This window comes from Salmo salar, chromosome 06 (genome assembly GCF_965601325.2).
Source record: "Salmo salar chromosome 06, fSalSal1, whole genome shotgun sequence".
Classification (NCBI taxonomy): domain Eukaryota; kingdom Metazoa; phylum Chordata; class Actinopteri; order Salmoniformes; family Salmonidae; genus Salmo; species Salmo salar.
In genome coordinates this window covers 63,841,812-63,856,153 of record NC_138296.1, presented here as the reverse complement: position 1 = coordinate 63,856,153, position 14,342 = coordinate 63,841,812, and the positions used below count along the sequence as shown (strand labels likewise).

Genomic DNA, 14,342 nt, shown 5'->3' with positions numbered 1-14,342 from the left:
ACGATAAACGTTCACAAAAAAGCATAACAATTATTCTAAGAATTATAGATACAGAACTCCTCTATGCACTCGATATGTCCGAGCTGGAAAGCACATTTTGCAATATTCTAAGTACATAGCCCAGGCATCACGGGCTAGCTATTTAGACACCCGGCAAGTTTAGCACTCACCAATATCAGATTTACTATTATAAAAGTTTCATTACCTTTTGTTGTCTTCGTCAGAATGCACTCCCAGGACTGCTACTTCAATAACAAATGTTGGTTTGGTCCAAAATAATCCATCGTTATATCCGAATAGCGGCGTTTTGTTAGTGCGTCCCAGACACTATCCGAAGGGTGAAGAAGGGTCGTGCGCATGGCGCAATTCGTGACAAAAAAAATCTAAATATTCCACTACCGTACTTCGAAGCATGTCAACCGCTGTTTAAAATCCATTTTTATGCCATTTTTCTCGTAAAAAAGCGATAATATTCCGACCGGGAATGTCCATTTAGCTAAACAGAGGAAAGAAAACAAAGCTTTCGGTCGACGCGGGCACGAGCCTGAGTCTCACAGTACTGTAACCAGCCACTACCCAAACGCGCTACTTTGTTTCAGCCAGAGCCTGCAAAGCCACGATTAAGCGTTTTGCCGCCTTCTGAGAACCTATGGCAGCCGTAGGAAGTGTCACGGGACAGCTAAGATCCTCACTCTTCAATAAACAGAGACAAGAAGAACGACACCTTGTCAGACAGGCCACTTCCTGCATGAAATTTTCGCCGGTTTTTGCCTGCCATATGAGTTCTGTTATACTCACAGACACCATTCAAACAGTTTTAGAAACTTTAGGGTGTTTTCTATCCAAAGCCAATAATTATATGCATATTCTAGTTACTGGGCAGGAGTAGTAACCAGATTAAATCGGGTACGTTTTTTATCCAGCCGTGAAACTGCCCCCTAGCCATAACAGGTTAAGTCAAACGACACCGCTGGTCCTGCTCACATTGCCCCACCCTATGCTTTGACCTCTTTCTCCCCTTTCTCTCCAGATGAAATCTTGCGTCTTGTGACGGCCAGCCGCCCAACAACCTGCCCGCTTGACCCTATCCCCTCCTCTCTTCTCCAGACCATTTCCGGAGACCTTCTCCCTTACCTCACCTCGCTCATCAACTCATCCTTGAAACGCTGGCTACGTCCCTTCCATCTTCAAGAGAGCGAGAGTTGCACCCCTTCTCAAAAAACCTACATTCGAACCCTCCGATGTCAACAACTACAGACCAGTATCCCTTCTTTCTTTTCTCTCCACAACTCTTGAACGTGCCGTCCTTGGCCAGCTCTCCTGCTATCTCTCTCAGAATGACCTTCTTGATCCAAATCAGTCAGGTTTCAAGGCTGGTCATTCAACTGAGACTGCTCTTCTCTGTGTCACGGAGGCTCTCCGCACTGCTAAAGCTAACTCTCTCTCCTCTGCTCTCATCCTTCTAGACCTATCTGCTGCCTTTGATACTGTGAACCATCAGATCCTCCTCTCCACCCTCTCCGAGTTGGGTATCTCCGGCGCGGCTCACTCTTGGATTGCGTCCTACCTGACAGGTCGCTCCTACCAGGAGGTGTGGCGAGAATCTGTCTCCGCACCACGTGCTCTCACCACTGGTGTCCCCCAGGGCTCAGTTCTAGGCCCTCTCCTATTCTCGCTATACACCAAGTCACTTGGCTCTGTCATATCCTCACATGGTCTCTCCTATCATTGCTACGCAGACGACACACAATTAATCTCTCCTTTCCCCCTTCTGATAACCAGGTGGCGAATCGCATCTCTGCATGTCTGGCAGACATATCAGTGTGAATGACGGATCACCACCTCAAGCTGAACCTCGGCAAGACAGAGCTGCTCTTCCTCCCAGGGAAGGACTGCCCTTTCCATGATCTCGCCATCACGGTGGACAACTCCATTGTCCTCCTCCCAGAGTGCTAAGAGCCTCGGCGTGACCCTGGACAACATCCTGTCGTTCTCCGCTAACATCAAGGCGGTGACCCGATCCGGCAGGTTCATGCTATACAACATTCGCAGAGTACGACCCTGCCTTACACAGGAAGCGGCGCAGGTCCTAATCCAGGCACTTGTCATCTCCCGTCTGGATTACTGCAACTCCCTGTTGGCGGGGCTCCCTGCCTGTGCCATTAAACCCCTACAACTCATCCAGAATGCCGCAGCCCGTCTGGTGTTCAACCTTCCCAAGTTCTCTCACGTCACCCCGCTCCTCCGCACACTCCACTGGCTTCCAGTTGAAACTCGCATCTGCTACAAGACCATGGTGCTTGCCTACGGAGCTGTGAGGGGAACGGCACCTCCGTATCCTTCAGGCTCTGATCAGGCCCTACACCCAAACAAGGGCACTGCGTTCATCCACCTCTGGCCTGCTGGCCCCCCTACCTCTGCGGAAGCACAGTTCCCGCTCAGCCCAGTCAAAACTGTTCGCTGCTCTGGTACCCCAATGGTGGAACAAGCTTCCTCACGACGCCAGGACAGCGGAGTCAATCACCACCTTCCGTAGACACCTGAAACCCCACCTCTTTAAGAAATACCTGGGATAGGATAAAGTAATCCTTCTAACCCCCCCCCCCCCCCAAAAAAAAGATATAGATGTACTATTGTAAAGTGGTTGTTCCACTGGATATCATAAGGTGAATGCACCAATTTGTAAGTCGCTCTGGATAAGAGCGTCTGGTAAATGATGTAAATGTAATGTAAATGTAAATGCAGTGCCTTAGACGGCTGCACCACTCGGGAGCCCAAATATGATTAGACTGTAGTTTCCTACAGTGTCTGTAAATAAATATTGACAATGGAAAGAAGTGGAGGGCGCTCAACAAACGTGAGTCGAAGTGCAATCAAAAAATGTAATCATCATTGAAAAGGAAAAGGCACAACGTGCACATAGGTTAGGCTACTATGGTGAGTGAGTATTGCGCCTTCTTATTTTCAACAAGTATTGATTACCCATTTATTTGTCTCTGCCTGCAAAGCGTCCTCCTAAAAAGGTAGGCTATATCCTAAAGGCCTATGCAAAACATAGCAAGTGTCGCTGTCATCATTCTTGCTGCTTCAAGTTCAGTAGCCATACCTGCAAGATCAGGTGCGCGTGTGCTCTCAATTAAATAGAGTAGGCTATTGCCTATGAATGGGCGGAGAAGCATGGGGCAGTTATCTTTCCAAGGAAATGTACTTCCTAAATAGGCCTATGATTAGGCTATAGTTTACTACATTGCCTATAAATAAATATTGATATATTTCTCCATTTGAAAATCTTCCCACCTCTCAAAGGTAGGCTGTAAATATAGCTCAAGAGAAAGTGCAAGTCTCTCCAACTCTGCCCTCTTCAAACTACATCTATCATATTGGCTGATACAGCCCAGTAATACAGATAGCCTTATATACAGTAAGGGCCATGTGAGAATCTCTGGTAATTTAACTTTATTATTTTTGCACATTTGATATTGCCTATAGGGAGCAAAATTGCTGTGATCATGGATGGCAAGTGAGGTGCGTCACATCCACCTAAAATAACATTGTGGGACTGCAGTTGGGTTTGGGACCAGTTCTTGTCACTGGCAGGGTGCGGTGTGAAAAACTGCAGGTGCAGGTGGGAGCAGCATGAAGAAATTGGTCCCACTCAGGCCTGTAACGTCAGAGCTGTTTATTACTGTGTCGGTGTGAAAAGTAGGGAATTAGCTAGGGAAAAACAGACAAATCAATAACATGACATGCAATACAGACTAATAAAAACTCACATTGCACTGAACAAACATCAGAATATCAGTCTTCAATCGTTTGGCTGATAGTTTCGTTGTTTGATTCAGGTCAAGTGTGATATAGGTCAAAAGAATAGCTAACATTAGCCAACTTTTGGCCAACTCTCTCTAACGGTACATCAACTGGCAAAAGTGAATTTACTTCTGTTGAAACGGGACAAAACAAAGGCTACAAAACATTTCCATACAAATAACAGCCTTTAGATAGTAATAATAGCCACCTGACAGATACAGTAGCTAGCTAGAGCTGACCTGGCTGTGGAAGCTAACGTTACTAGCTAGCGTAGCTAATTCATTCACCTCAGTCGAGAAGGGATGAAACATTAGCTAACGTTACTGTACATGTCAGCTACAGTAATAGCTCAGCACTGCGAATAAACACTAGTTTAGTTTTCTGTTAAACAGCAGTTACCTTGCCAGCTACATCAGTTTACTCTGCTTGCTTTTACAACTTCTGGAAAGAGCACAACATATACACACTGAACTATGCCCAACTCTCCTGTGCTAGTCCAGCCAGCCTTCCAGAAGCTTTGCCTTCACACAGCCTTCTTCTTCTATGATATAATGGCGGTCCGCAAACAAACGTTAAAAGTGCATGCCGCCACCTACTATGCGGGAGTGTGTGGTCAATCACAGTTTACAACATTTCTAAATCGTCCTACCTAACTCAGTACTTCTGAGAAAATAAAAAAAGAGCCATGCTAACTTCATCCAACCTCAATGACCCTACACTTCAAGCTTTCCCTCTCTTCAACATACTTACAACAATATAACAACACATGCTCCACCGTTTCATCGACCATACACTCCAGACACAAACCATTAACATGCTTGCCAACCAGATGCAATGACGAGTTCAATGTGCAATGTCCTATGGGCAAATTGAGCAAAAACCAACACTTACTTCCTAATCTGACCTTTGAATCTTGGTCCAATGTCCTTTCTTTGGAGAGCATATAAATGCTGCCCTTGGGCTCAGAGTCCCATCTCTTCTGCCACACATCTATCAAAATAGCTCTGATCTTATATTTGGCCTCCAGCCCACTCTGTGGTCTTCACATGGTCCTAAATCCAGCCGATCCCTAAAGCACACCGTTGCCACTTTTTGTATCACATTGCAATGATAAAACTGGGGGGGGGGGGGGGACAAAAATGCAATTTCAGAATCCGGGAGGGACATGACTCCAGTGAAAGTTGTGCCCCTGCTGTTTTATCATTGGTTCCAAAAATGTCTTAATCTCATTGTCACATTGAAAATATTGAATAAAAATTCCTCCTATATAAATATATTTACTACTACATGCTAGGACATTGTAAAGCTACATCACTATTATGTAAAACTATGTGTGATCAGTGTGTACCTAATTTATTGCAAACAATTTTACAATGTTTCATGATGGCCCTTTTTTAGGGGGGGGGGGGGGCAGATGGCTGGTACAGGGAATTTACTTCCCAGAATATTGCTTGTATTGGATTCATGTCAATAAATGTACTGTATGTCGTTCAGTGGTAATTTTTTTGTTGTTGTATCTAAGCAATGACATTGCCTACTTTGGATAGTGTGTTCAAGCAGGCACATGATTAGAAGCATTTGAGAAACCTCTTCTGCACACATTCATTCTACTGCTGTCAACATTTGCCTGGCCTTTTCTGTCAAACAGTGTTTGACTTAGAAATCGTTTAACTCTTTTGTTGATCTTTTATTGTAATTTTGATGTGCCGTAGAATAAAGTGCAAAAAAGGTCATAAAATGTATCTTTGGATTTAAAAAAAAATCTATCGTCTTTGGTTTAATAGTTGATGTTGCACCCAAAAGTCGCCGGTACCCTGTAAAGCAGAGCAGATCATGTGACTAAAAAGCATGACACACAGATAAGGAAGCAGAGTGCAAGCGGGGCAGACTGTCAAGACAGAACTAAGGTAAACGAAACATGGAAAACAAGTATTTAGTGTTGGCCGAAATTTGACAAAAGCAATGTTTGGGCATGCAATAATTTGGAAATGTCGACAAGCGACAATTAAGCTGAAACTCATGCGACCTTAAAGGAATGCTAATGTTTATAGTCTGCGTTCACAAACAGTTGCCAGCATTTGTGCAACTGAAGAAACAATGTATCTTTACCTCTGTACACTGCAGTATTTCCTGATATAAATTCACATGGTACTTTACAATTCACGTCTATTGCGTTTGACGAAATGTATATATGATGACATAAGTCGCAAATGGAGACAGGTTATTCAGGCTTCTGTATTTCCGCATCTTTCTGGCCTCGTTCTTCGGGTTGAGAGCGTTTTCATGTGACTAGATCGTGCACGCATGCGCAATCGCACGCATGTTGATTTTGTCCATCCACACCAGACGCGATCAAGACACGCAGGTTGACATCAAAACAAACTATATGAATTTGCAGACAGTCGAAACACATGAAACAGTCATGGTCATTTACCTTGCTAGCTTTCTGTTGCTAACTAATTTGACCTGGGATATAAACACTGGGTTTTTATTTTACCTGAAATGCACAAGGTCCTTTTTTTTCTGGGTCTTTGAAGAATTGAGTCAGCACAAAATCGTGTGTTTTCTACTCCAACAATTAATCCACAGATAAAAAGCATAACCTAGTTTAGTTTCTAATTATCGCTTCTTCTTCTGTGAACTTTATATGACGTTGGCAACCAACTTTAAGGTGCATTACCACCACGGACTGGACTGGTCCCAGCTAGCAATGAGTAATCGGCCCTCTTCCGGGGTGCCGGAACTGATCGAATCGGCCCGCAATCGGGTGTCGGACTCGGCCCGGAATCAAAATGAATGACTGCCCAGAATCGGCCCAAGTACATCGGGCCGTTTCTGTCTACCCGAATTCAGCCGACTTTGCTGGCATCTTACAGAATCCCCCCAGAAGCAGCCCGATGCAAATTTTAAATAAACGCATACAAAATTACCCAATTTTAGTAATTTTAAACATTATTATTATTATACATTTTATACATATAAATTATACCCATCCACTAAATAAAACACCATACACCTGGTGACTGTGTCAGCGTCTGTGCACCTGGCCCGCCACAGGAGTCGATACAGCGCGATAGGACAAGGACATTCCGACCGGCCAAACCCTCCCCTAACTCAGACAACGCTGGGCCAATTGTGCGTCGCTTCATGGGTCTCCCGGGTTGCGGCCAGCACGGGTCTCGAACCAGCATCCTGTAGCAATGCAGTTTGAACTGCGATGCAGTGTCTTAGTCCGCTGCGCCACTCGGGAGGCTCCATCCACAAAGTTTTTAATGCTTATCAATTGCCTTGCACAAATTATCAAAATACTACACAGGACTCTTAAAAGAATTTCATTTAAATGTTAATTGTATTTTTTGATCACAGAAACAATGAGAAAATATGGAAAAATTAATAATGAAATGTTAATTATATAAAGCAGCCCATGTAATCACAATGTCTTTTCACCCAAACTTTTAACCTAAATCCAGTTACATGGTGACATTTTTTTTGTTACGTTCACTTTGAATTCATGTTAGTTGACAACTCAACCAAATGTAGGCTAAATCAAAATTAGACTTTGAGCTGACATCTATGCCTAGCCTCTTTGAAGGCCTATCTAATCTGAGTGGAAGGCTGATGAATGCAGAATGTACCCTGTGTACTTGGTATATTGTGTACTTGGTACAGGGTACATTGCAGAATGTACCCTGTGTGAATTCATTTGTTACCAATAATAGGCTGTCGGTAAGAGTATGTTCAATATTCATGAATACAATATGTAGGTTTATTCATTTTAAAACAATTTTATACAAGCAAATGGGATTTTTACCGCTTTGGTGACGCACTACAGTATGTCTAGGGGAAGGGGTGTACATAATGCCAAAAGCAGGTGGAATGAACTGAAGCTGTGTGAGTGACTGACCTACAACAATACTTGTAACATTTTATATTTCAAGGTCTTCGGGAGACTCCCAATGCGTCAACCATGGCCTACCAGTACGGAAAAGTGCGGGACCCAAATGTGCTTACTCAGACGATAATCTCCAACATCCAGAAGATAACACAACAAAGTAATTGAGACATATGGTCAAACTGTGCACACATGTAAATCAGTACACAAGTTTTGTCATATCCTCTGAATTTAGTCGGCCTGTAGGCTACTATACTTCTCAAGTGAGGCCTGGGGATTGACTCAAAAGTATTAATATACCTCATTTACATCATTTCTTTTGAATTAACTTTCAAACTGAACACTTTTCCTATTGAGTGAACACACGTACTGTTATTGTTTTGTCACAACATTTGTGCCCTGTTTCTACCAGCATCTGAAATACAGAGAATTGTGAATCAGTTGGGAACACCACAAGACACTACTGAGCTCAGACAGCAACTGTGAGTTCTGTTTTAATCAGAAGAGGGCTCTTGTAGTGTGTAGCTTTTAAAGTTATTACATGCTGGTATGTGTATTTCTGTGGAATGTTATCTAAATGACACTTTTGACTTTTCAATTGTAGGCAGCAGAAACAGCAAAATGTCAACCACCTTGCCAAAGAAACAGACCGATGTGTGAAGGAATTTGGCTCTTTGCCTGTCACAACTGAACAGGTAATCAACTTTTTTTGGTACGGTTGCTTCAACTTAATTTACAGCAAGCAACAAAATGTATAGGAATTGTGTGCACTGCGTTGAACGTGTAGTGTAATGCCCAATAGCAGACAGAATGTTATTCATACATTAATATGTGAACAGCACCTCAGTGCTCATTGGTCACATGTTAGGTGGGCGGGCCTGTCCTGTCCAAGCTGGTCCCTGGATTACCTGTTCCTTGTGAGTCTCTTAACACACAAACAGTTCCTGTAGTGTCCTCCGTTCACCTTTTAAGAATGCATGTCATTAAACAGCACATGTCGCCATCTACAGGCAAGCATTTAAACCCTGCAATATAAAAAAAAAATGTACATGCTGTTTTTGCATCTTTTATTTTAGCCACCTGTCATTCAATTTACCCTGCATACTCAATACATTAGATAAGAATTTCTTCTCAAAATGTAATTTTTTAAATAATTAACACTTTTCCATTACATTGTGTAATGAACTATAACAGGAAACTGTAAGGTAGCCCGTTTTATTTATAAATTCAGCTGGTGTGCTATTCTTAAGCACATTGGGCCTTTATTTCCTGTTTTTGTAGTTGTGGGGGTTCTTGTTCAAGGAAGGCCCAAGGCACACAGCATGAACATTTTTCCTGACAGCAGATATCCCACAATGTTGAAGGAATTTGTGCTTGTGTGTGGTAAAGAAAGAAATGAATGCATTCTTGTAAAGTTCATAAGGAATGGCTGGAACGCATGCCATGTGTGCACTGGCAGGAATAATAAAATTCTTACAAACATCCACAATTTCTGTTTTTCAATATGGTCTTAGATGGTTTTAGAGGCAACTCAGTGCCTCTAGCACTGAGTTGCAGTGCCTTAGACCGCTGAGCCACTCGGGAGCCCAAATTTAGACAATGGAAAGAAAATGATTGGTTTAATTGCAAACGCATTCTAGTTGTTTCTTGCTAACAAGATTAATATAAATATGTTTAATAAGCAGAAGTGAAATACTAACATCTTATGTAAAGTAGGGTGTAGTGGCCTGAGACAGAAGTCCTAAGAATAGTTGTCAATCGGTTGAAGAGTGCTATGACACAGTATCATGTAACGTAAACTCACTCACTTTTGTACATCGCCTTGGTCCGTACAATTTACCTTATTTTAACGCCCCAAAAACGTAATACTTCCAGATCAACTGTAATGTCAATACCATTGTAAAGCACAATTTCTCCCCTTTCCAACAAAATTAATGACATGACCTCCACGCTGCCTGTTTCTGCATGATTCAAGAAGGCGATGAGCTCCTTCGGGTCTTTTTAAAAATGGCGGGTGGGGAAGCGAAACTAATGCGTGATGGTGAGGAGGAGAGGAGATGTGTGGGAAAACTGCTTTTTTTTCACTCGATCTGTCCAACTTATCACCTCTAAAATGTAAATAAAACATAAAGAGTTTATATAATGTCATCACGTACCTATTTGAAGGTTTGTGTTGAATTGGGTTTTTAGGGCGGTGCTAAAGTGATCTTCAGAAGTAAACAGCGGCTTTGAAAGTCATGATCGCTTACAGTGATGATGCAAAAAAATGACTAGGTATCCCCCCCTTACCCCCGTCACTGTCCATTTCCTGTTTTTAAACGATGAGAGAAGTGCTACACCTGGTGGAAAGAGATTGTAAGACAGAAATAGTTCCTTTATGCGTGCTGTATGTTACGGCATGACACGTCACGATGTAACGGAGGGTCCGTTTTTTTTTTTCAACTTTTCTCCAATACTATAGAGCTATTACCATGTCGATCAACGCTTGAATAGAACCGTAGTCCACACCCCAGATTTTGAAGTAAACACAGTCACTACAGTCCCATTAGTTTTCTTTGTAGCCTCGTTTGAATGTCGCGGTTGCGCACATTTGTACGGAATGGGGTGAGTTTACGTTACACTGTACAGTATGTGATGTTTGTTCATTTGTTTACCTCTTCTAGCGCCAGAGAAAGATCCAGAAAGATCGCCTTATCAACGACTTCTCCAATGCACTGGCCAATTTCCAAAAGACACAGAGGCAGGCTGCTCAGAAAGAGAAGGAGTTTGTTGCCAGAGTCCGTGCCGAGTCCAGAGTGTCGGTTAGTCAATGCTTTACACAAACAAATCAAATCGCACCTGAAATGCGAGTGCATCAGGCTGACTGTTCTGTCCCCCCTCAGGGTGGCTTTCCTGACAACAGCTTTGGAGGAAATGGAAACCCCTTTGAAAGGTCAGAGTTCAACATTTCAGTGGTCTAGTTCTTTTGAGTGCCGTAGTGCACAGACATGCTGCACTAAACATACTGTGCAAGCTGTCTAAATACAACCCAATGTTTGTCCCCACATAAAACTGCATCCTGACTACAGAGGAAGAAACCGCTGTAGACACACTATTTTGTGGATTTACCCAGAGTTTATAATCCTGATTCAATTATTGTTGCCTACAGTTGTGAAGGATGTAAACATCTTCTTTTCTCAACACCAAAACAGTGGAGAGAATATTTATTTGGTCTATTAGGGTTTAGCTCTATTTTTAATGTCCTGTTTTGTAACTATGTAGGGTCAACCTTTTGTTCTACTACGAATTGCTCCTCTGTACCCCCTAAAGTTGATTTGAAGCTCCGCTATGCTAGAGACTTACCATTTCTTGTAGAGCCTGCAGCTCAATCGCATCTCCGCCATTATGACGTTTGCACCTATTCCATGACATGGGGCTTGTGAAAGCTGCCTTTTTCTACACATGAGAGGATCCGGACAAGAAAATCGTCATGAAATTGGCTGTAAAACCCGAACCGTGTGAGCTACAAACTAATGCCGCATTCAAAACAACCGGTAACTCGGAAATCTGACTTCAGTGCGTTCAAGACAACTGGGAACTCTGAAAAAACTAGGTCCGACTGGGAAAAATCTTTTGGAACGGTCATCGAACTTGGAATTCCAGTTGTCTCGAACGCCCCGTAATGTCACCCCTATCGTAAAGGTAGACTCTCACGATCACGGCAGCGTTGGTTGTTTTGCTCTACGACATCCTATATGTTTTACGGCAGTTGTCTGAATTTTCTGTCGCGGACATCCTGACTTCGAAGAGGTCTTCTCACAAAACCGACCATCCAGACGGAACCGTTGGAGATACAAACTAATACGTCACCAATAACGAAAGGGGAGACTCTCACGAACACAAAGGTTCTGTTCATCTGGTCTACGGGAGTCGTCTGACGGTAACCCATGACCGGGCTGTACAAATTGCAAAAAGCGAATAGGGGGTCAAATAAATGTTGTTATGTCTCTCTGAGATATAGGACAGACACTTCAAAACCTTGTTCCTTTATGGTTTATTTTTTTTATCTGTCTGTTTTTCCATTTCTGAATGTGTTATTCAATGCGTTGAGGCCAAATTCAATGTTTCATCAAATATATATTTTTATATATCTTTCTTTTATACCTACAGGGGTCCTAAAATTCCAAATCAAATGGTTAAATTTTACATTTTATGACCATATTAAAACAATTCCATATGTTAGCTTAGTAGGTATTGTGATGTAAGGGCTTACACCTACAGGGGTTTTAACCATCAAATGAATGTTCACATACAAAACCCACAGTTTACTATTCTCAGACTGCTACTGGTCTGCTTGTTTATCGAACAATCTACTTTAGTGTTATCATGTCAGTCTTTTTCAGGCCCATCTCTCTCTGGCCCAGCCTGACCGAGTGGGAGGTGAGTGTTTGCTTTGGGTGGTTGACCGTGTTTCCCATGTCTGACTTTGCAGTGGGGGGCAGGCCCAGGTCCAGTCACAGTCTCAGGAGGTGGCCATCACAGAGGAAGACCTGCAGCTCATCCAGGAGAGAGAGACTTCTATCAGACAGCTAGAGGTGACAGCACTCACCTATTGTTACTCGATTAATGTGGAAGATTCAGGGTTGAATTAAGATTTTGTAGGAGGTCTATTGTTCCTCCAAATTACAGTGGTTGCCTTTCAATAAATGTATACAGTAAGCCATACAGTAAGCACACCTTATGCTATCCTGCAAATCACACATACGTAATGGATTTCTATCCAGTTTATTTAATCTTATGTATTCTGTGTATTCAATGCATGGTTTTACTTTTTTTCAGTCTGATATTACAGATATAAATGAAATATTTAAGGACTTGGGAATGATGGTCCATGAGCAGGGTGACATGATCGGTAAGCATCCATGCAGTCATTTACACCTCGACTTCTGAATACATCAAACTCTTCCACTTTCAAAACATTGACAACATACTGCATGTTTAGGAGCCTTTATGGAGAAGAGTCTAATGAGTGTTCTGGGAACAGAGGATGACAAACTGCTATGCCACACACACACACACACACTGAAATATGTCACACAACACTCAGTGGATCAATTCAAGGTGTTAAAACTGACATCCTCTGAGAGTTGAATCATCGTCATAGTGTACAAGTCAAAAGTAACAGTGTTCTGAAGTAAACATCCAACTTTTCGTTAAAGTTAACAAAACCTTAAACCTATACTGTGAACTTCTGTGAGAAAATGACCCTTTCACTGTATTTTCTTATACCCCTAGACAGTATAGAGGCCAATGTCGAAACTGCAGACCTTCATGTTCAGAATGCCACCCAGCAGTTAGCACAGGCTGCAGACTATCAGGTAGGTAACATGTACTTATTCAAGAATAATTTCCATCATTATTCAATTAAATTAGTAAATAAATTGTTACAACACTGCATCGAATCAATTTGCGTATCACATTAAGTGTTTCTTCTGACCCTTTCAGCGCAAATCTAGAAAGAAGATCTGCATTCTCATTGTTGTTCTGGTTGTACTTGCTGTTGTCGTTGGTTTAATCATCTGGGCATCAGTTAAAGGATGATGATGCTTTTCACACACACTTTGGTCCTGGTTTCATGATTCTTTAGGACTAAGTTTGAGTTACAAGTCTCAAGGCCATTGCTTGTAAAATGAAGACAAATGCGACAGCTGTCACTTTACTATACTGAACAAAAATGTAAACGCAAAATGTAAAGTTTTGGTCCAATGTTTCATGAGCTGAAATAAAAGATACCAGAATCGTTTTCCATATGCACAAAATGCTTATTTCTCTCAAATTGTGTGCACAAATTTGTTTACATCCCTGTTAGTGAACATTTCTCCTTTGCCAAGATAATCCATCCCTCTGACAGGTGTGGCATATCAAGAAGCTGATTAAACAGCATGATCATTACACAGGGGCACAATGCCACAGATGTCTCAAGTTTTGAGGGAGTGTGCAATTGGCACGTTGACTGCAGGAATGTCCACCAGAAAATGTAATGTTCATTTCTCTACCATAAGCTGCCTCTAAATTGTTTTAGAGAATTTGACAGTACATCCAACCGGCCTCACAACCGCAGACCACGTGTAACCACACCAGCCCAGGACCACCACATCCAGTTTCTTCACCTGCGGGATTGTCTGAGACCAGCCACCTGGACTGGTGATGGAACTGAGGAGTATTTATGTCTGTAATAAAGCCCTTTTGTGGGGAAAAACTCATTTTGATTGGCTGGGCCTGGCTCACCAGTGGGTGGGCCTGGCTCCCAAGTGGGTTGGTCTATGCCCACCCATGGCTGCACTCCTACCCAGTCATGTGAAATCCATAGATCAGGGCCTAATGAATTTATTTTAGTTGACTGATTTCCTTATATGAATTGTAACTCAGTAAAATTGTTACATGTTGCGTTTTATATTTTTGTTCAGTGTATTATATTGAAATTTAAATAGATCACTTTTTAAGGGAACTTTGTCAATGTGCCATTGTTGACTTCTATTTGTCAAAATAGTTAATCAGTAATGAATTAATAATGTATAAACTCCTTAAATTCTATATGATATAAAGAGTATGTTCTTTTGGCGTCTACATACTGTATGCTATCTGCAGACACATACAGTGAGTA

General features: G+C 42.2%; 1 protein-coding gene across 1 annotated transcript; it reads left to right on the top strand.

Moving 5' to 3' along the window:
• The first annotated feature begins 5,668 nt into the window (after positions 1-5,668).
• stx7l (syntaxin 7-like) lies at positions 5,669-13,491 on the top strand. The gene is given in 10 exon segments (NM_001140667.1): positions 5,669-5,714; positions 7,746-7,859; positions 8,112-8,181; positions 8,304-8,394; positions 10,363-10,500; positions 10,582-10,631; positions 12,171-12,273; positions 12,518-12,590; positions 12,974-13,056; positions 13,184-13,491. Coding segments are annotated over 9 exon segments (789 nt in total). The 5' UTR covers positions 5,669-5,714; positions 7,746-7,774; the 3' UTR covers positions 13,280-13,491.
• Positions 13,492-14,342: the final 851 nt, after the last annotated feature.